Here is a 22,963-nt window from a genome sequence, read left to right on the forward strand (position 1 = left end):
CACTACAAGAGTGTCTAGCGACACAGTGGAATCAGGCTCAAGGTCAGATTACAGATCTGGTGTTGGTAAACGACCGGACGCATCGCTCTCTGAAGTGGTGGAACACAGAAAACATTTCCAAGGGACGGTCGTTCCTAGAGCCAATTCCACAAGTGACGATAACAGCGGACGCATCGCTCTCCGGATGGGGAGCGCATATGGACAGATACACAGTACAGGGGAAGTGGAGTGTGCAGCAAAAGAAACTGCACATCAACTACCTAGAACTATTAGCAATATTTCTAGCACTAAAAGCTTTCCTAATACAAATAGCAGGAAAAGCAGTCCTGATCAGAACAGACAACATGACTGCAATGTATTATATTCAAAAACAGGGGGGGACACACTCTCTCCAACTGTCCAGACTAGCACAGGACATATGGAGATGGGCCATTCCTCAAAAGATCTACCTGTTAGCGGAACACCTACCAGGAGTTCAAAATCAAATAGCAGACATCCTAAGCAGACAGTCAGAACAAGTACACGAATGGGAACTGCACGACCAAATACTACAGCCATTCTTCCAAAAATGGGGGCAACCAGAGATAGATCTGTTTGCCAATCATCAGAACGCAAAATGCAAAGAATTCGCATCCAGGTACCCACACCAAAGGTCCCAGGGCAATGCACTGTGGATAAATTGGTCCAACAAATTTGCTTACGCGTTCCCTCCTCTACCACTAATTCCATTACTGGTTCGGAAACTACAGCAACACTCAATGACAATGATACTAGTGGCACCCACGTGGGCAAGACAGCCGTGGTTCACCACGCTGCTACAACTCTCACAAGTACCACATCAAAAGCTAAGGTTATTACCCATGCATCTTACACAGAACCATGGAGAAATAATGCACCCAGATCCCAAACAACTGAACCTAGCGATCTGGCTCCTGAGGTCATAGAGTTTGGGTATTTAGATTTACCACCAGAATGCATGGAAATCATTAAACAAGCAAGACGTCCTACCACCAGAGCATGCTATGCAGCAAAATGGAAGAGGTTTGCTATACACTGTAACAGTAAGCACATCAACCCTCTGGACGCATCCACTAAACAAATCATTTGCTATTTATTACACCTACAGCAATGTAACCTAGCATATACCTCTATCAGAGTTCATCTCGCAGCCATAGCGGCGTACCTACAAAACAGGCAACATCTGTCACTGTTTAAAGTACCAGCAATTAAAGCTTTCATGGAAGGACTCAAAAGAGTCATTCCACCAAGAAGACCACCTTCCCCAGTCTGGAATCTCAACATAGTGCTTACCAGACTAATGGGGCCACCCTTTGAACCTATGCATAGGTGTGAAATACAATTCCTCACATGGAAGGTGGCCTTCCTCATAGCTATCACGTCACTTAGAAGAGTAAGTGAGCTGCAGGCTTTTACGATTCAAGAACCATTTATGCAGCTACACCAAAATAAAGTGGTTCTTAGAACAAACCCAAAATTCTTACCGAAGGTTATTTCAGCATTCCACATCAATCAGTCAGTGGAATTACCGGTTTTCTTTCCAAAACCACAAACAGTAGCCTAAAGAGCCCTACATACACTGGACGTTAGAAGGGCCATATTGTACTATATAGAAAGAACACAAACTTTCAGAAAGACAAAACAGCTATTTGTTGCGTTTTCTCCTACACATAAAGGCAATCCCATCTCCAAAGCGGGCATTGCCAGATGGATTGTAAAATGCATTCAAATATGCTACTTAAAGGCAAAGAGAACATTAACTGTTCCTCCTAGAGCTCACTCTACACGTAAACTAGGAGCATCTATGGCATTTCTGGGAAACATTCCACTAGATGACATATGCAGAGCAGCTACCTGGGTTACACCGCACACCTTCACAAAGCACTATTGTGTAGATGTGCACACAACACAACAAGCTAGAGTGGGACAAGCAGTATTAAAAACATTGTTTCAGACAGTTGCAACAGACACGGGCGACCACCGCTAGGGAGAGAACTGCTGTATAGTCTATTCATAATGTACCATCTGCAGCCCATATGCCTCGAATGGAATATGCTACTTACCAGTATGCATCTGTTCTTGGCATAGAGGGCTGCAGAGTGGTACATGCCCTCCCAGCCTCCCCGGAAACCTGTGTCTGTTCCAACATTATCTTATTTAGATACACTTACATGGGCACTCTTATCTGTATTCTACTATACTACTCCATCTAACCCTACTATGGCAAAACAATCTAAGGATGGAGCCGATGCCCATGCGCACTACCAACCAAGGGAGGAGTCACCAAGATACAAAAGACTCTCCAAGAGAAAAACAAAGTGCAATCATCCGAGCCCAACACCAGATGGCGATCTATTCATAATGTACCACTCTGCAGCCCTCTATGCCAAGAACAGATGCATACTGGTAAGTAGCATATTCCTTACCACAGGAGCACCAGCGCTTTACCACTGATTAGCAGTGCGAAAAGCATACAGAAACGTTATACCAGCAAAAACAGAGTCAAAACTGGGAGGGCAGAAAGCAAAAAAACTCGGGGGAAACACGCCAAAAGGTGCCACGGGTGGAAATGTATCTCTGTTGCAAAATTCTATCACTTACCTGAGCCGCCTAATTCTGCCATGGAATATCCACTACGAACTATTTTCTCTTGGTATTTGTTTGTATGGCTATCAATAACATTGTGTGCGTGTAATAAATATGTGGGCAGTTATGTGGGAAATAATAAAACATATTTCAATAAAGAAATATCTCAAGGGAAAGTGCCAAGATTTCCATAATTCAAGACTTTGCCAGGGACACTAATACAAATGAAAGTCTTGGGTAAAAACGATCTGATATGTCTATCCCACATTCCTTTGTCGGCCCTTTAAAGTTTAAGATCCCCCCTTAAAAAAAGTCAAATTCACATATTTCTTGAACCCTCTAAACTATGGACTTTTATCCCAAATAAATAAGAATTATGGCAGGAAACAAGAACTTAAATAATCCTCTTATTCCCTAAAGTTAACAGGGACTCGTATATTTGTGTATACCTCGGTGCTGGTTTAGGCGGTATGCTCACACTATTTTCATTCTCATATTTGCATCATTACCTAAATATCTCCCACCCAAGTTTCCAGTTAGGTTGTCAATACTTACACAAAAACATACTTTTGCAACATCTCCCTCATCATTAAATTACTCCACTCCCTTGAACTCTTTGGTTCAATTTACCACACATCATACTCCATCAGTCATCATCCTTAACATAAGCTCTGATTCACCTACCTACCATTCTACTAGGCATCTTGTAATGCCCACATGTGCTCTGCACTCATCATTTCTAGTTGTTCCCAACTTCCCTACTCATTATGATAATTAACATCTATAATAAATACCACATGCTGGCTTCAAGGCAGTATACACCCATAGCCATTCATGGGTCTCAGGACACCACACTATACCAAATTAATCTTCTGGTCGACAACATCAGATAGTAGGTTATTCAGTTTAGTTTATAGGTTTGGTCTTATTCAAGGAATGTGCTAGTATGCTCTTGTTTCTACAAATGTTCTACTAATGTGTTACAAATGTGTGGTAAGTACTATGCGTAAACTATATTTTACAAAGATTTTGCTCAGTTCACCAACATCCATTCTACGACTTACACTATTGTTAACTTCTAAAGCGCACAAACAGATTTGCAGCCTTTGCGTAATTCACAACCTCTTTGATATCTGGAGACTTCACTATCCAGTGGGTGGAAAATTCACTGTCTTTTCAGCCCTACACCAGAGCTAGTTTACTAAAATTTATGGCCAAGACTACCATAGATTCCATGTTAATTACAGATTATAAAATTACTAAAATGTATGGCTAAGACTACCATAGATTCCATGTTGATTACAGATTATATATGCATTACCCTATCCATTCAAATTAAGTGAATCACTTCTATTAAGAGATCAGTGCTTATGACTCCAGAACTACTCAAACATCATCATTAACAATAGGACTCTGTTTCCTCTCGCTCAGTCGAATGGGGCACTCAAAAATATAACAACAAAGGTCTAATGATTAGAAATACTGAGAGGGCAATCTGTAATTGGATAAACTAGCAAAATACTTGAAAGAAATGGATCAGAAGCAGCGGAACACTGAAAACATGTCCTACCAGGACGTTCTGAAAAAGCGAAAATATGAGTACAATAAGATAGTTAGTACTAGAGCCCATCTATGAGTGCAATCTCAAAAATTGAAAAACAATACCAATTCAATGAAGCATGGAAGACCCATGCTGCTTATCTAAAATTTAAAAATAGTAAAACCACAACCACCTCCATTAGGGATAAATATGGGAAAAACCTGATCTAAGATACAGATGTAATAAATGTCTTCATGGATTTCTTTGCCAACCCATACAAAGCCAATCATTCCATAACAAAAGCGAAATGCTGGGAATTCTTGGAAAATATCTCTACTAACAAACCTCAAACTCAGATAAATGGAATTTAAAGAGACCCTTCGATGAAAAAGAAATCCTAGACCCCATCAAATCAATTCACTTAGGCTGGGCGCCAGGCCCCAATGGATTCATAATTCGCTTCAATAGGAAATTCTGTGACAGGATCTTTGACCCCTCCTAACAGAGCTCAAGCAATGCGCATCTACAGGAAAAATCTCACTCACTGCAGCCGAAGCTACCATTGTTGTAATTCCAAAAGAAGGAAAAGATCACCAAAATCCCTAAAACTTCAGGCCTATATCCTTAATAATTATATAAAAATATATGCAAAAATCTTAGCCAAATGCCTAGAGAAAGTAATGACCATCCTCATCCTTAAATCACAGGCTTGCTTTGTCAAAGGGAAAACTGGCCTGTGACAATTCTAGCACCTTTTGTCACATCGTTGAGAAGGCCTGCCTTTCCATATCTCTAGCCACCGATTTCTCTTTAGCTGTGGACAAGGCCTTTTAAAAAGTTGCCTGGCCTTATCTAGAGGCAGTTCTCCATCACCATGATTTAGGGACACAATTCATTAGGATGACCTTAGCACTATACACTCCTAGAGGAAGAATAAAAATCCATGACTATCTATCTGACCCTATTGCCTTAGGTAAGGGTTGCCCCCTTTCACTTAACTCGTCTTCTTCAGTCCATACATAGTTGGGAAAAAAATGAAAAGTGTCCAATTCAAATTTGACAAGTTTGAAGATAGAGGCATATGCGGATGATATCTTGATTTTTGCGTTGGAAGCTGCCTCTGCAATCACAGCTCTCTAGAACTTATACTCAAGTTCTTTACAGTTTCAGGTTACACACTTAAGGAAAAATCGGAAGCTCTACTTCTAAATCCACTATGTTTACCAGAATGTATAATGGGTTAGTAGCCTGTCTTGGCAATCGAAATATATCAAATACCTAGATGTGTGGTTCACAAAAGATATACCAGAATCTCTGCAACAGAACAATCAAAAACTAAAAACCTCTTGGAAACTTGTACTCCTAAACATATGTCATGTTGGAATATATTTGAAACCTTAAAAGTGATGTCCCCATCATTAAATTGTTACCAATTAGGTTCTCAAGCAATTTCTTTAACTCCATTGATGTTACACCCACATTTTCTGTGGAACTTAAAAAAAGGACAGCTCACAAAAACCTATAACTAGATTGATTCCAGGAGGGTTGTAACTTCCCCAATTCAACATGGTTTTATCAAGTGTGGAAACCCGATGGTTCTCAGAGTCAAGTGACAATCACCCATGTTGTCTCTAATAAAAAAAGATCTAGCTTGTCTCCATCACATTATCACTCTCTTAACAAGGTATCCGATCCGCACTCCCCACTTCAAACTGATATTGGTGGATACAACAAGAGTAATCTTGGAAATAGACAAAATAACTAACCAACAAACGATGCACATGAACCGACTAGACAGTCTGACGTTCTCCCCTGAGATGTGGAAAAGTTTAGACGCTTTTATAGTTTTTACTGATTCTAGGTGTTTCACATAACTTCATTGTATTAAGTTGCCTTAGTGTAGCCTTAATACATGTCTTTTCCCTTCTCCAGCGTTCTTCCTTTCTACTGCTCATTCTTCCTCTTCATAAACAAGATACCACAGTTGCACTACTGGTTCTTATATGTAATTAAACTCCATACAGTTTGTACTGCTTGTTGTAAGCTTAACTTGACCAGTTGTCTATACCCCAACCCGATTATACCCCGGTATTCTGACATCCCGTCGACAATGTAAAATGGTAGTTTTGTGAAGTACACGGTGGACACTGTGTTTAGAACATGTGGCATTCAACCCAATAGGTTGCACCATCTTACTATTTTCCAGGTATGTTGCGTCAGTATTTCTGTTCTTGTTTTTGTAAAACGTAAAAAATGTTCTGAACAGAAAAAAGTTTGTCTTCAGGCTACTCCTCAAACACACCTCATGCCTCAGCATGTCCGTAAACATGGTTTTACAGTAATGTTAGTGCCTGAAGCGTTGCAAGTGCTTTTTGTAGTATTCTGACTTGAATGTACATGGAAATTATTTTAATTTGTCCTAACATTTTAATCTTACAGGCCCTATATAATTGTGAAGAATCAGAAGCCTGCAGTTACAAAAAAACATATTGAAGAACTTACCCAAGGCTACAGGTAAAAACATGCACAAAGTTGTCAGGCCTCTTATTGCTGTACTTGGAAACTAAATATTTCTCTCCCTTGATAAGAATGACTTTTATAAACGGATAAATGTGCCCTCGTTTTTTATGTGAACTATCTATATAGTGCCCCGGAGAGATTTAAGTAAGATAACCTTGTTATTTTCTCATTTTCAGGAGTTTTGAAGATTTTCTGCACGAGAGCCTTGTTGAATATTTAGATGTGAATGAGGAAAATGACTGTAACATTGCACTTTATGAGCACACAATTAATAAGTAAGTATTCACCTAGTAACCAGATTTAGACTGATTGGTTCAAGATTTACTCGATTGACCACAAAAAAATCTACAACTAGTGCATACTCAGTTTATGGTTGGGTTATCTGAAAGGAAATCCGCCATGTTTCTTTGTGTGGGGATTGGTCTCATTGGGTATATCATCGGGTATATCAAATATCAACAAGAGCCTAGTGGCACAAACTGCTTATAATTATGACCCCTTCTATGGTGTGGAGTTGAAATTCTGGATAATCAAGGAATAAACTGCTGCAGCTAAATTGTCCACCATCGACAGTCGAGGTTGCAGACCCCAAGCCTTACAGTGAAGCATTTACCAATGAGATACAGGTTGTGCTGCGCTTGACATACGGAGATGGTGTTGGCCATCTCATTTAATTTTGCATAGTTTGCCTAGTTTGCAACCTATAGCTTCTGTCATTAAGTTCTTGATAATAAATATAGCAGTGAAACAATTGCACTTTGTGGTAAGTTTTGGATTTCTACCCAACATTGTTTTTCCCGCTTTATTTCAGACAAACCACACACTTGGAAATTGAACCTTTCACTCTTCTTGGCGTTTGTGCAGGACTAATACCGTATCCCCATCATAACCAGTCGCCAAGAAACACATACCAATGTGCTATGGGGAAACAAGCAATGGGTAAGGTTAAAAACATTTCTGTTGTTCATTATTTTGAGATGGCATAAAACGGCGGGCATAGCATCAGCAAAGGTTCACCAAAACATATCAACATTAATTATTAACACTATGTGAAAACAAATGGATTTTAAATATGCTTTACAGTGCTACACTGTGATGGATCAAGCCCTGATCTTTGGACTGGGTAAGAGTGGTCTGCTCAATTCAGACACTCTGTTCATCACCACCCCCTTTTGTAAATCGACACTGTGAGCAAGTCAAGCTTGTCTCACTTTCTTCCTCTGGTCCGTGTTCCCCATTAATTGCTGCTCAGCTTTTCCAGGTGACCCTAAATTTAGGCCGAACCTCACCGGGTCTTGTATATTTTTTTAAATAGATCAGATTATCTTCATCATTCGCATATATCATATCAGTATTCCAGTTTTTTTTTATCTCGCTGATCAAGTTATCCAGCATTCAACTATCTTTTTCTGGACCTTAATAAATTCCACTATAAAAATGTAGCTTGCATAGCTAAGTTGCAAGTAATTATGCCCAGGTAGAAGGAAAGTAGACCAGCGTAGATTGGAACACTAACTACCCGTCATACAGTTTGTGCCACTCCACACCAGAATGCCTTGACTACAGAGCATAGCCAACCCAGAAGGTAGAGCAGCATTGCTTCTTGAAATTGAGTCAGAGAAGCTTCATTCTGTTACATGCAAACTATCATGCATCGTACAGCTTATGCACACATTTGTAGTGTATAATGTGCAACTGTGAACTCCGTAATATATTGATAGTCAGCGCAGTAGTTTTACTTTGTTGATCAGCATTGACTGACATTTTTTATTCTGTAGCTACCTAATTAGATACTACCCAATAGACCACACCAGTTCAAGGATTTTAATAAGGTGCTTTAACATACAACTGACATGACAGTTTCTTAACTATTCAAGCAGTGGACCTATGTTACCTAGACCTATTTTGTCCTTATGAATGCATGTGATCGATTTATTTATTTGAAAAGTTTTATAGGCAGTGATTCACAGAACACAGTAACACGTTTACCCGGTAAGACATAAAGGCTTTCATACATAAATTGTTGAGTTTTGTTTTAATGTTGTGGATGGTAGGGTGCAATACATTTCCAAACATATTTTATTTGGTTTATTGAGTACTTTCACTCTGCCATTGTCATCAACATACTTCTTGGGAGAGGTGTGAGCTTCTTTTCTACCCCCTATCCCACTTATAGCAATATTTTATTTTGTTCTCTAAAAGACTAGAAAGTGGTGTACTGCCTACTCTAATGTGTCCAGCTTAGGGTCCGCCTGAAATTGACTCATATGAGAATTCAGAAGTAAACATCATTTTTAGGTTATAGGCTAGTGATTTCAGGGGAGCCGACTTGTTGGCAACCAAGGCTTTTTGTAAGAAATGTCAGATAATAATAATTACATCGAGTATGACTTGATTTAAGCTTAATCTCACTGCCCACTGCCACAGTTGGCTTCAAGTGAAGCAGCAACAGTACAGCTTATGGTCAGGCTGTGCACGTGAAGTAGCAAATGATAACGTCAGAAGTGCCGTCCGCTCTTTATAAAGCTTCCACTCACCTCGATGATGTAAAGTCAAGTTTAGGAAAAAGTATGCTTAGATCACAGGGCCATCTTTCTAACTTGTTGAGCTATGCCTTAGACGCACATGTTGAAACCCTTCTATAGTACAACTCTAACGTTTGTGAAGCAATTCTTAGTTGATCAGGTATAATTTTTCTTGGTTTGTCATTTAAGTTGTAGGCCTAGATAATGAGATGGAGAGGGGTGCTCATTTTACCAAACAATGAATATATGTATTTATTTAGTGTTTTGTATAGTGCAAATAAGACCCATAAATAGGTATCAAAGCGCTTCACATATTTATAGCATTGTAGATTTAAACAGGAAAAATGATACCTATAAACAGTTGCCAGGTATCTCAATAAAGAATTTTTAAACAAGGAAACATTTGTACAATCAATAATACAGTTAGAAAGAACCTAGGTTAGTAACTTATGATACATTTGTACTTGTTCTAGGTATTTACAATTGTGACATTTGGACATAGCTGTCCTCAAAAGGATATCTCAGTGCGCAATAAGGACAGAAGGATTGCGTCTAGCTATAGAATGAAGAGCTCCATCTAGAGTCTAGTAACGGATGAACTCAGAGTATCACTCAGCAGGCTAGAGTAGGTTGAGTGAATAGTATTCCACTCTATGCTATGCTATTCCGTGCTAGGCGATTCCACTCTACACTGTTCCACTCTGTCTTTGAGCTTTATGCCACTCTGTGCCACTCCACTCTATGCCACTCCATGCCAAGACACTGTATGCTATTCCACTCTACCCCACTCAACTCTATGCCACTGCACTCTACCCCACTTTATCCCACTCTGGTCCACTCTACTTTAGTCAGCTATCCGCTCTTCGCCACTCTACACTACGTTATTTGACCATATGCAACTCCTATGTACGCCATTCCTCTCTACGCCACTCCACTCTGGTTTTTTACTCCACTCCATGCCACTTGATTGTACACCACTACACTTTACACCACTCCACGTTTTTCCATTGAAGGAAACTTGAGTCTATGCCACTATGTGCCACTGTGCTTCTTCGTAACTCCACTATGCACCACTCCACTCTACCTAACACCTCTCTCCATTATTTCATTCTGCGCCACTCCACTGTACGCCACTTTAGGCACTGCTCCAAGCCACTCCACTGTACGCCCTTACTGTATGTCACTCCACTCCAGGTTGTTCCACTGGATGCTGTTCCACTCAATGCCAATTGACTGTATGCCACTCTACTCTATTGTATGGCACTCCACTGTGTGCTATTCCACACTATGCCACTCGCCTCTATGGAGTTGTACTCTACGCAATTGTGGTCTGCGCCACTCCACTTTGCATCACTCTACTGTACGCCAACTTAACTCATTGCCACTTCACTCTACCCAACTCCACTCTACAGTGTTCCATTCTACGACACTCCAAGCTATTCCACTCTACGCTATTTCACTCTACCCTATCCTATTCCACGCAATTTCACTCTACACTGTTCCATTCTATGCAATTCCATTCCACGCAATTCCACTACGCTATTGCACTGTACTGAACTCGACATCACTCTGCTCTATTCCACACTACACCACTTCACCCTAAACCACTATACTGTACCCCACTGTCCTCCATGCCACACCACTCTAGGTCATTCCAGTTTACAGTACAACACTTTACTCTACACCATTACACTCTACACCCCTCCATTCTACCCCACTCGTCTGTACAGCACTCACTCAATTCCACTACACACAATTCCATACTGCGCCACTCCACTCCACACCACTGTAGGCCATTCCACTGTAGGCCATTGCACTGTATGCTATTCTACTCTATGCCACTCTACTGTGCGACACTCCACTGTATGCAATTCCACTCTTTGACACTCAACGCCACTCTATGCTATTGTACTCTACATTATTGTAGTCTACACCACTCCACTCAACTCGTTGCCATTTCACTCTACCCACCTCCACGCTAGGCCTCTCCACTCTACCCAACTCCACGCTAGGCCTCTCCACTCTCCACTGTTCCTTTCTGCGCCACTTTAGCCCATTCCACTCTATGCCACTCTACAATATGCCACTCTACAATATGCCACTCTACAATATGCCACTCTACAATATGCCACTCTACAATATGCCACTCTACAATATGCCACTCTGTTGTACGCCTGCACTGTACTCCACTCTACTATATGCTTTTCGACTCTAAGCCCTCCTATGACACTGCACTCTACGCTGCTATGTCACTCAATTCTATGCTTCTGAACTCTACGCCACTCTAGTCCTCTACACTCCATGTTATTCCATTGTACAATACTTGTCTCTATTTCACTAAATGCCACTGCACTCTATGCCATTCCACTCTTCTTTTCGACTCTATGCCACTCTACACTTCACACCACTCCTCTTTACAGTATTCCATTGTAGGGTACCTGATTCTATGCCGCTGTATGCCACTCCACTCTATCCAACTCTACTCTGTTCCATTCTGCATCACTACACTCTGTGCAACTTTACGCCACTCTTGGCCTTTCCGCTCCATGCCACTCCGCTCCATGCCACTCTGCTCTATGCCACTCTACTGTACGATGCTCCAATGTATGCCACCCCACTGTATGCCACCTCACTGTACGCCACTCCACTCTACACCACTCCATGCTATTTCACTCTACGCCATTTGACTTTATGACTTTCTATGCTAGTCCACTCTACGCTATTCCACTCAACGCCACACGACTCTATGCTACTGGACGCCACTCCACACCACTCTATTATATGCGGATCACTGAAACAATATCAACGTCAAAAATATCGAATTACAAAAATATGGAGATAAAAATATAGAATACCAAAATATCAACCTCCTATCTCCAACAGGTAAGTACAAAAATATCTAATCAAAAATATAGATGTAAAAAATATAGTTAGTCAAAATATCATTTTTTTTTTAATGCTTTAAATTGGTATTGGTATTGGTCGCATTGGTCTGGATTTTATCTCCTATGAAGGTCCGTTTGGTTTCTCTTATGCGCTGGTGGTATTCCTTCAGTTGTTCCGTGCTAACATGGTTTTCTGGTTTTGTGCGCTTTTCTCTAGGCGTCGGCAGGATCGTTTGGCTTCTTGTAGCTCTGTGGTGAAGCAGGTGGCCTTCGTAAGGCGTTGTTTGGCGGGGTGGCGGAGGGGTAAGAGCTTGTCGGCGCAGCAGGAGATCTAGCAGTGAAATCTATGGCTGTGAAGTTGGTATCGGTCGTGGCGCTGGGGGGGTTTTGGAGGAGGGTGGTGTTGAGGACTTTCTCTGTGACCTTGCTCCAGTTCCGTTGTTGAGGGCGCGGGCGAGTTTGGGTGTTGAGGTGGTTTTGAAGGTGAAATGGACGTAGTGGTGATCCATCCAGAGGGGGTGGGTGGTGTGGCTGAAGCGGATATTTGTCCCTCCTGCGAAGATGGGGTCAAGGGTGTGTCCAGTTCTGTGGGTGGGTGTGTTGACCAGCTGCTTTAGTCCGCGGTTGTCGAAGAGAGTGGTGTTGTCGGGTCGTTGCAGTTATTCAGGTGGAAGTTCAGGTCCCTGAGTAGAATGTAGTCCGTGGAGTTGATGGCGTGGGGTGCGGCGAGTTCGGCGATGGTAGTAGCAGGCTGGCTGCATGGTCCTGGCGGTCTGTAGATGAGGGTGCCACGTAGTGTGGTCTTGGAGCTGGTCTGGATCTGGAAGTGGAGGTGCTCAGTTGGAGTGGGGGTCACTCGGGAGTCGGAGGGGAGTCCTGTGTGTGATGGCGAGTCCTTCTCCTGGGCGAAGGAGGCGGTCCTTTCTCTGGATCTTGTAGCCATCAGCGATGGCTGAGGCGATGTCGTGGAGGTGGCGTTTGTCCAGGTTTCCATGAAGAAGGCGACGTCGGGGGAGAGGGTGTCAATCAGGTCCCAGATTTCTACGGCGTGTCGGTGTCGTGAGCGCATGTTGAAGAGGATGCATGAATAAGGCTGGACTGAAGGGAGCTGGAGCTTAAAAGAGCTCACAGCAATCATGTGCACCAGGTGTTAGCAGGTCAGCAGCAGCCAGCCACAAATGAGCTGAATTCCTCCACTCATCCTTGGCCTGCAGAGGTTGAGATGAAGCAGTGAGCTAGGGATTATAGACAATTGAGTTTCCAGCATGAGCCAACTTTCTTCCACAAAACCCAGCATGGATTTGGAATATATGTCAATTCCCAAATAGTGTCTAAATGGCTGGAAGTCAGAATATGCATTCAGGGGAGTGTCTGGAAGCTTATTAGAATGCTGGAAAGTTACACAACTATTTCGCTTTATGCCACTACGCTATTCCACTTTATGCTATTCCACTCTACACACCTCTACTCTACGCCACTCCAGTCTTCGAAACTCCCCTGTGCACGCTTCACTGTAGGCCACTTTATGCCACTCCACGACACTCCATTGTACTCTTCGCTATTGTAGTCTACACCACTTCACTTTGTGCCACTCTACTGTATGCCACTCCACTCTGCTCCTTTCTGTGCCACTCTGATATATGCCACTCTTCTTTACGCTATTGTACTCTACACTATAGTAGTCTATGCGACTCCACTTTATGCCCCTCTACTGTACTCCATTCAACTCATTGCCACTCCACACCACTCCACGCTGTTTCACTGTATGCCACTTGACTTTATGCCACTCTGCGCTATTCCACTTTATGCTATTCCACTCTACACAACTCCACTTTGCACAACTCCACTCCACACCACTCTACTCTGCGCCATTCCACTCTACGCCACTCCACTGTACAACACTGCACTGTAGGCTAGTCCACTCTATGCCACTCCACTCCATTGTACTCTGCACTATTGTAGTCTACACCACTTCACTTTATGACACTCTACTGTACGCCACTCAACTCTACACCACTCCACGCCGCTCCACTCTACACTGTTCCATTCTGTGCCACTCTGCTGTTCACCACTCTGCTGAACGACACTCTATGCTATTGTACTCTACACTATAGTAGTCTACTGTACTCCACTGTATGCTACTCTACTGTACTCCACTCAACTCATTGCCACTCCACTCTACCCAACTCCACTCAGCGTCACTCAACTCTACACTGTTCCATTCTGCGCCACTCGACTTTATTCCACTCCACATCGCTTCACTCCACGATGTTCCTTGTCATGCCACTTAACTCATTGCTATTCTACTCTATGCTATTTGACTCTATGCTGTCTCTCTGCACGACACTGGACTCTACGCCACTCTACTCTGTTCCACTCTGTCACTCCATTCCACCCTAAACCTCTATACTGTACACCCTTCAACTGTATTCCACTGCACTCTGCCACTCCACGCTAGTCCCATGTACAGCACCTGACTGCTCCACTCCACTCTGTGCTATTACTCTCTGCTGCTCCATTGTACGTCACTCCACTCTGCTATTCCACTTTATGCCACTCGACTGGAATATATGCCATTCCACTCCACTCCTCTGTATTGTACACTACTCCATGCTACACTGTTCCACTCTACACCATTCCTTTCTGCGCCACTCCACTGTAGGCCAAGACACTATCTGCTATTCCAATCTACACCCCTCCACTCTACTCCTGTCCACTTGACACCACTCTAAGCCATTCGGCTCTATGCCACTCCATTCTATGCTTTTTGACTCTATGACACTCAACACTACCTTACTGTACGCCCCTATACTCCACACCACTACACTCTACGTTATTCCACTCTGCCACTTCATTCTGCCACTACACTCTGTGCCCCTCCACTCTGTGCCACTCCACTCTATTCTATTTCACTCTATTCTATTTCACTCTACGCAACTTAACTCTACTCCACTCCATGCTATTGTCACTCCACTTTAGTCTACTTTACTCTACTCAACTCCACTCTATGCTGTGCCACTGTTTGCAACTGAACTCTATGCCACTCTACTGTAATTCACTCTACGCTGTAATACGCTATGGCACTCCATTCTGTGCTACTCCACACTACCCCATTTCACTCTGCCACTCCACTCTACACCACTATACTGTACTCCACTGCACTCTATGCCACTCCAATCATTCAATCAATCTGCATTTGTAGAGGACACTACTGTCACCCCTTGAGTTATCTGGGTGCTGGGGTGCGAGGTCTCTGTCGCAAAGCCAGGTCTTTCAGAAACGACAGGAAGAGGGAAGCGACGAGCAGAAAAGGCTAAACAAAGGGCTGGAAAAAAGAGCAAGCATAAAAGGCTAACCAGGGTGGAAAAACGAGCTGAGAAGGCAAAATCTTGCACAAAAATGAGCAGAAAAGGCAAAACAGAGGGCCAAATAATTTTCAAAAAATGGCAAAACAGAGGGCATGAACACGACCAGAAAAGGCAAAACAGAGCAGAAGATGATAAAACAGTACGCAGAAAAACTAGCTGAAAAGGCACAATGGAGGAGAGAAAAATTAGCGGAAGAAGGCAAAACAGAGGGCAGAAATAGCAGAAAAGGCAAAACAGAGGGCAGAGACAGAAGTAGAAAAAGACAGTATCAATAGTGGTGTTATTTCTCGTTTCTCCACCGCCGCTTTGGTGTGGGGATTGGCTTGCCGTTCTATTCACTAGATTATGACTATACACAGAGTTACTACAGAAGGAGTAGTTTCTGTCCTGTAACTCCAGTTCTGTAGTAGGGGTATCTCTGTTATAGTCATAAGCGCACGCCCTCCTCCCCAGTGGAGAGAGATATTCGTGTAAGGAATGCTACATGTCTGGTGTGTTACGCCTTCAAAAAGAACTGAAAGTAAAAGGGACCGGCAGTGCATTCTGGGATACTGTGAAGTTCCCAGAATGCACTGCCACATAATGGCAGCCTATGGGGCTTGTCTGTCCAGGTCTTCCTCTCTATCATTCCAGTGGGGTTCTTGCTGTTGAGGCAAGGGAAATCTGGACAGGCTTTGCCGTTTGTGGATTTTTGGTGGAATTTCTAGTTGAAGTACTGGACAGGGTAGCCTGGCTTTATAGGCTGCATTATCTGTCTTTAATTCTCTCTTAAGTGTCTGTGCAGGTCTGCATTTTTTCGACACTTTAAGAGATTATTTTTTATTGCTCCGGGGTCCACGCACATGGGCGGGACTATTCACTAGATTATGACTATAACAGAGATACCCCTACTACAGAATTAGAGTTACAGGACAGGAACTACTCCTTCTCCGTATTAATCTTAAATTCCTTCCTAAAGTCATTTCTCTCTTCAACCTCAATCAATCTGTGGAACTGCCCGTTTTTTCGCAGCCACAGACAGTTGCCGAAAGAGCTCTTCATACCCTAGATGTCAAAAGAGCATTGCTACACTACATTGAGAGAACACAACCCTTTTGTAAGAGCAAACAACTTTTCGTGTCTTTCTCACCACCACACAAGGGCAACCCTATATCAAAATCTGGATTAGCTAGATGGATTCTCAAATGTATACAAATTTGCTACCACAAAGCTAAACATACGTTATCTGTTCCTCCTAAAGCCCACTTTACAAGAAAAATAGGAGCTTCAATAGCATTTTTAGGGAACATTCCCTTAGATGATATCTGCAAAGCAGCTACATGGTCTACACCACACACATTCACAAAACACTATTGTGTAGATGTGCAAACTAAACAACAAGCTACTGTGGGCCAGGCTGTACTAGAAACACTATTTCAAACTACTGCAACAGATACAGGTGGTCGCCACTAAGAGTGGGTACTGCTATACAATCTATGCACAGTGTGTAATCTGCAGCTCATATGCCTCGAACGGAAAATGCTACTTACCAGTATGCATCTGTTCTTGGCATGTAGAGCTGCAGAGTTACACACGGCTAACTTTATCTGTTCCAGTATTATCTTAGTTAGATACAGCTTACATGGACATCCTTCCTTTTCTTGCAAAGCTCCACCATTTCCCTAATGGCGAAAAACAATCTGAGGATGGAGCCTATGCCCATGCGCAATGTGATCCATAGGAGGAGTCACCTATCTTGTGACTTCCAAAGAACTTTTCAGGACAAAAAAAAGTGCAACCATCCGGGCCCAACACTAGATGGCGATCTATGCACACTGTGTAACTCTGCAGCCTTTCATGCCAAGAATAGATGCATACTGGTAAGTAGCATTTTCCTTTTACCACTACACTCAACAACACTATATGCCGCTCCACTGTCCACACTCTAATGTACTCTGCCTCACCCCAATGTACAATAATGGACTCCACTCTATGCCAAACACTGTACCCCAATCTACTACAGGTTCACACACTCTACAACATGGCATACCAGCTCACTGTACAACATGCCACTCCACTCTATAGCACTTGAGTCCCCTCTACGCTATGCCAGTCCACTCAACTACACTGTGCGACAGTTTAGCCGACTGTACAACAATGTATGCTTCTCCTCTGTTCATCACTGTATTGTACTCTCTAAATTCACTCTACAACACTGTACTGCAATCTGTACCTGTTTTCAGCACCACACTACACTGTATGCCTCTACACTGCGCTGCACAGCACTCTACTTCACTCTGTGCCATTCTACAACACTCTACTCAACTGTATGCCACTAAAGACACTGGACTCGGCAACCCTACAGTCGACGATACTCCACTGTACGACACTCATCTGTACGCCACGCCTCTCCACTGTACAACATGGCACTACACTCTACCGTACTCCACTCCACTATATAACACTATACTCCACTTTAGGCAACACCACTCCACTCCACTCTACTCCATTGTATTTCACTCCACAAAACTATACTCTGACACTACACAACACTGTCCTTTACTGTACTCTATGATACTGCATTTAACAACACTCATTTAAATGACACTCAACACTATGATTTGATAAACACGTTTTTATTAAAAAATAAAAAACATTTAAGTGTAATGAAAAAATAAAAGGTTAAAGCTAAGTTATAGGTAGTGTTGACTATAACTTGCCACTCCACCATTCCCTGTGTTCTGAGAAATTATTTATAATATATGCATGTAGAAACGGTGAGTTATAGTTAATGTAGTTAGGCGATTGTTCTGAGAAGAATGCTTTCGGAGGTGTGCGATGTACAGTAAATGGAAGATGGCGGTAAATTCTGAATGTAAGTTATATCTGGTGGTGCGTAAATTAGAAATGTAAGTTATAACTGTAACTATTTAATTTCTCCTCTGTGTAGTTGAGGTTGTGTTGATATACAAAGAAGAAATAAAGTTTTCCTAACTATATAACTTGGCTTTAACCTTTAGTTTTAATATATACATGTGTGTATGTGTATACACACACAAACCTCCTCCCCCCCCATCGACCGCCACTAGGAGATATATATATATATATATATATATATATATATATATATATATATATATATATATATATATATATATATATATATATATATATATATATGCAGCTTCCAAACACCAACTAGCTGCACACACGAGTGGGTGCACACAACACGGGGGTGTGCCCGTAAAATTCAATTATCGCTCCAAAATATCCCAGGATTGAAGGTCCTTCAGGAAAGTAGCACACACAGGGGGTGGTTCTGCAAAGATTTTATTTCAAGAACCAAACAGCAACGACGTGTTTCGCCTTAGGGCTTCGTCAAGTTGTGCAAAGAGCCGAGGCGCCCGTCTGTTTAAAAGGACGTCATCCAACATGAAGAACAGCAAGGTAGGACTGTGTGATCAAAAAGCTAGTAAGGCCGCCATATTGGAACGGTCTCCAATGCTCACAAATTCACATTATAACATTATTAAATTGCATACCAGAGTGATCTCAATTGCAACAATTCACAATTTCAAATACGGAATAGCGAATAACTATTCTAGCTCAAAATGTATAAACACAGTCACTACGATGCAATGCAAATTGATTATGCCCTGGATGGGCATGGCCGTGGAACCATCTGCAAAAAAAGTAAAATCAAACCACGGATGGTAACGCAGGGAAACTCTCGCAGTAAAATACCGCCACATATAGAAAACCCATGCATATAATGTATAGTGTCTGTATAATTACATTTACTGAAGCAGACGGACCCACATACCACAACTATCTCGCCCAGGATGGGCACAATGATTATTGTGCTTCGAGTGGACATCAATAAATCAAAATTCATCCAAATACCATTAATACATAAAAATCGAATAAATATACATAAAATTGCCAATGATCATACTGGCTAATCAAGGCTCTAATGTGCCACGGATGATCAAAGATGGTAGATAAGGAACATTATAAGGTACAGTCAGATGATATAATGAAGATACTACAGAAAGTGGCTAACCAGTCAGCCCAGGTGGACTGATGACTCTTCATGCATGTTCAGACCATTAGGGTGCTTACACTGTACATCGATAATATATCTAGATTCGAGTCGCCTTAACTTGAGAAGACGATCACCCCCTCTTATACTTGCTGGTACACTATCAATGCAAATGTAAGCTAACAGATCCCTGTTGCTTTTATGCATTCTGGCGAAATGCCTCGCCACAGGATAAGTGTCATCCTTCTTGGCAATCGCACGCATGTGTTCTAACACCCTGAGCTTCACCGCATTGGTGGTACTGCCGATGTAATTTAAGCCACAAGGGCAAGTGAGGCAGTAAATTGCGTAGGGCGTAGAGCATGTCAGAAATTTGTTAATTCTTTTAAGAATAGCAAGGCCAGGTATCTTATAGCTAAGCGTCCGCTTGCTATATTTACAGGCCTTGCAGCGACCGCAAGGGTAGAAACCATTAAGTTCAGGCATATTAGGGGTCCTTTCTGGGGCAGAATAGTGACTAGAAACTAAGTGATCCCTAAGTGATCTTGCCTTTCTAAAGGTAACAAGGGGATTGGGTTGCAGGTCTGCCTTGATGATATTATCAGATAATAAGATGTTCCAGTTCTTTTTGAGTATTTTCTTAACCTGGCTGGCATTATGAGAAAATGTAGTGATGAGTCTAAAACTTCCACTATTGGATTTAATAATCTTTTTAGATTTAAGCAGTTCATTCCTTCTCATCTTATTCACTCTCTCATAAGCCCTGGATAGAACACTGTCACTATAGCCCCTTATTCTGAACCTTTGCATGCTTGCATGGGCTGCTTTATGAAAGTCACCGTCGTGGGAGTTATTTCTTCTTATCCTTAATAGCTCCCCATAGGGAATACTGTCTATTAATGGACGAGGGTGACTACTGGTAGCAAAGAGCGTGGAGTTGCCCGCCGTCTCTTTCCTGAATAATTTGGTCTGCATTTTACCATCATTATCAATATAGACCGTAAGGTCTAAATAGTTTACCGAAGTCTTACTGATTTCTCCAGAAAATTTTAGATTAATCTCATTATCATTCAGAGCTTTAACAAAATTATTGGCTGTGTCTATAGGGCTGTCTAAGATAATGAAAAGATCGTCTATATAACGATACCACCCTATTATCCGGCTGTCCCATTCTTGATATTTGTCACTCCAGACCACCTGCTCCTCCCACCACCCTACGAAAAGATTCGCAAAGCTGGGGGCGGAGCAGGCGCCCATAGCGACACCGGACATCTGTTTGTACAACTGTTTGCCGAATAAAAATATGTTATTGTTCAAACTGAACATCATATATTCCATCAACATTTTGTTATGCTCATAAAATCGTATTGGACGTTTTTCCGAGAAACTGGCCATTGCTTTTAGACCATCACCATGTGCAATACACGTGTATAGACTGGCGATGTCCAGCACTAACATGCAATACGTATCCTTCCATATGACTTCATTAATGCAGTTCAAAAAGTGTTTTGGATCTCGTAAGTATGATTTCAAGGACATGACCAAAGGGGAAAGAAACGAGTCTACATGAATCGAAAGATTTTCTGTCAAGCTCCCGTTGGAAGCTACAATGGGCCTACCCGGTGGATTCAACAAGTCTTTATGAACCTTAGAAAGGTAGTAAAAAGTAGGGATCACCGGACTCAAACAGCGCAAAAACAGATATTCATCTGTACTTAACATGTTGATATTGTACCATTTCAATATCATACCATGATAGTCGGCCACACTCTGATTATATGTTTTTTCATTTATTGTCATGTAAGTGTTGGCATCTCCCAATAGGCGATTGGCCTCCGTTTCATATTGGGTGGCTGTGAGTAAAACAATGTTACCCCCCTTATCAGAGGGCTTACATACCAAACCTGAGTCTTCACATAAAGTTTTTAATGCGAGCTGCTGGGATTTGGTGAAATTGTTTTGCTTCGGCACATATTTACTTGTGGTCCGTAATCTGGCGAGATCCCTCACAACAGCATCGGAAAAAGTGTCGATAGCATCCATGCCCATGATGGGCATAAAGGTGGAAGTCGGTTTGAAGTCACTGGCCCCACCTTTTTGTTGTACATCCCAGTTTTCTAGCATCTGAGTGTTGGTTACCTCACCATCACCTCCGGTATTGATTTCTAGATGTAGGCCTTCTATGGCTCTGAGGCCCCCCAGTTCGCCACATCTAAGTTCCATGCATTCAGTTTCTTTACTGGCCACATTGTGCTCACCATGTGGTTTGAGTTTGAAAAATTTGTGCAATTTTAATTTTCTAACAAATTTGAAAACGTCGATACGTGTCTGCGCAAATTCAAAATCTTTGCGCGGACAAAATGATAAACCCAGCTTAAGTGTTGAATTTTGTTCATCCGTTAACACCTTCGTGGTCAAGTTAATGATGGTGAGATTGTCCTTGGGATCTTGATCCTGTCTCAATTCTTCTTTTTGTAGAACTTTTTCATGCTGCGTGTAACAGGTGGGGAGTTTAATGGATTTCTTCCCGCTTCCCCCCCGCCGCGTCTTCCTCTTCCCACTTGGTTTTCCGGAGGCTTTGCTCTGCCTCCTTCTAATTGATTGTTGCGCATTACTTGATACTCCACATGAAAAGAAGAAGCGTCTTCACTGCCGTCTTCCAGTGGCGGTGCGTCCATTGGGGGCGTTGGGGCAACGCCCCACTAGCCTGGACGACCCACGACTGCACTGCAAACATGTGTAATAACTTAGCTTTTTATTATTTCCAAGCAGTGAAAAATGAATCGGTGCCGAGCGCACTAAGGCCCCGGGAGAAGCCCGACAGGATCGGGCATCCATAAGGAAGTGGGCCGGCCGGCCCGTGGGGGGCGGGGCTGTGCCAGAGAGTGACAGGCAGGCAGCGCACAGGCAGAGGGTGACGCTACTGTACTGCCAGTGAGTGCGCATGTAAAAGGCAGGAGAAGACCAGATTTTGACTGGCCCGCGCATGCGCACTCTTTAAACTCCCCCCTCTGCCACTAAGGAATATAGGCATGGACCCGGGGCCCCGGGTCTCGTAATGGGCAGATTTCAGATTGCTCTGCGCTGCGCCAGGATTGGTTGGATGCTGCAGAAGGATGGTGCCGCGCGTGGGTGTTGGCTGGTCTGAGCCAGAATCGTCGGTGATTGGCCATTGTCCCGCCTCGTCACTGCGCGTGCTGGAATCATGCCAGAGAGCTGCTCACATCATGGCCAGTCACCCACGGCAACAACACCATAAATGAAAGTGAAACTAGTAAGTGCCTGGATCATGTGATGACTGCTGAGTCACAGTCATAGACTAGTGAGACTAGAGGCAGTGGGGCGCGTGAGTGACTGAGTCTGAGGACGGAGTGACTCAACTGTGTGCTGACTACTCGTCGTTAACTTGTGGTACTGGTAGTCGTCGTGGTGACCACCAGTACTGACTGCGTGTCGTCGTGTGTGTGTGGATTCGATGGTCGGACCGCCTGCTGCTGCCA

The 22,963-nt window shown here is 42.7% G+C and overlaps 1 protein-coding gene across 1 annotated transcript in view; it reads left to right on the top strand.

Annotated features, from left to right (window-relative positions):
- Nucleotides 1-22,963, top strand: part of POLR3B (RNA polymerase III subunit B) — a 1,027,565-nt gene that overhangs the window by 604,764 nt on the left and 399,838 nt on the right. Inside the window, exons 17-19 of the mRNA XM_086921773.1 lie at nucleotides 6,584-6,658; nucleotides 6,841-6,939; nucleotides 7,476-7,603. Coding sequence (XP_086777899.1) covers nucleotides 6,584-6,658; nucleotides 6,841-6,939; nucleotides 7,476-7,603 — 302 coding nt within the window. The remainder of the gene's footprint in view (nucleotides 1-6,583; nucleotides 6,659-6,840; nucleotides 6,940-7,475; nucleotides 7,604-22,963) is intronic.

The sequence above is a fragment of the Lissotriton vulgaris genome, chromosome 1_1 (genome assembly GCF_964263255.1).
Source record: "Lissotriton vulgaris chromosome 1_1, aLisVul1.2, whole genome shotgun sequence".
Lineage (NCBI taxonomy): Eukaryota > Metazoa > Chordata > Amphibia > Caudata > Salamandridae > Lissotriton > Lissotriton vulgaris.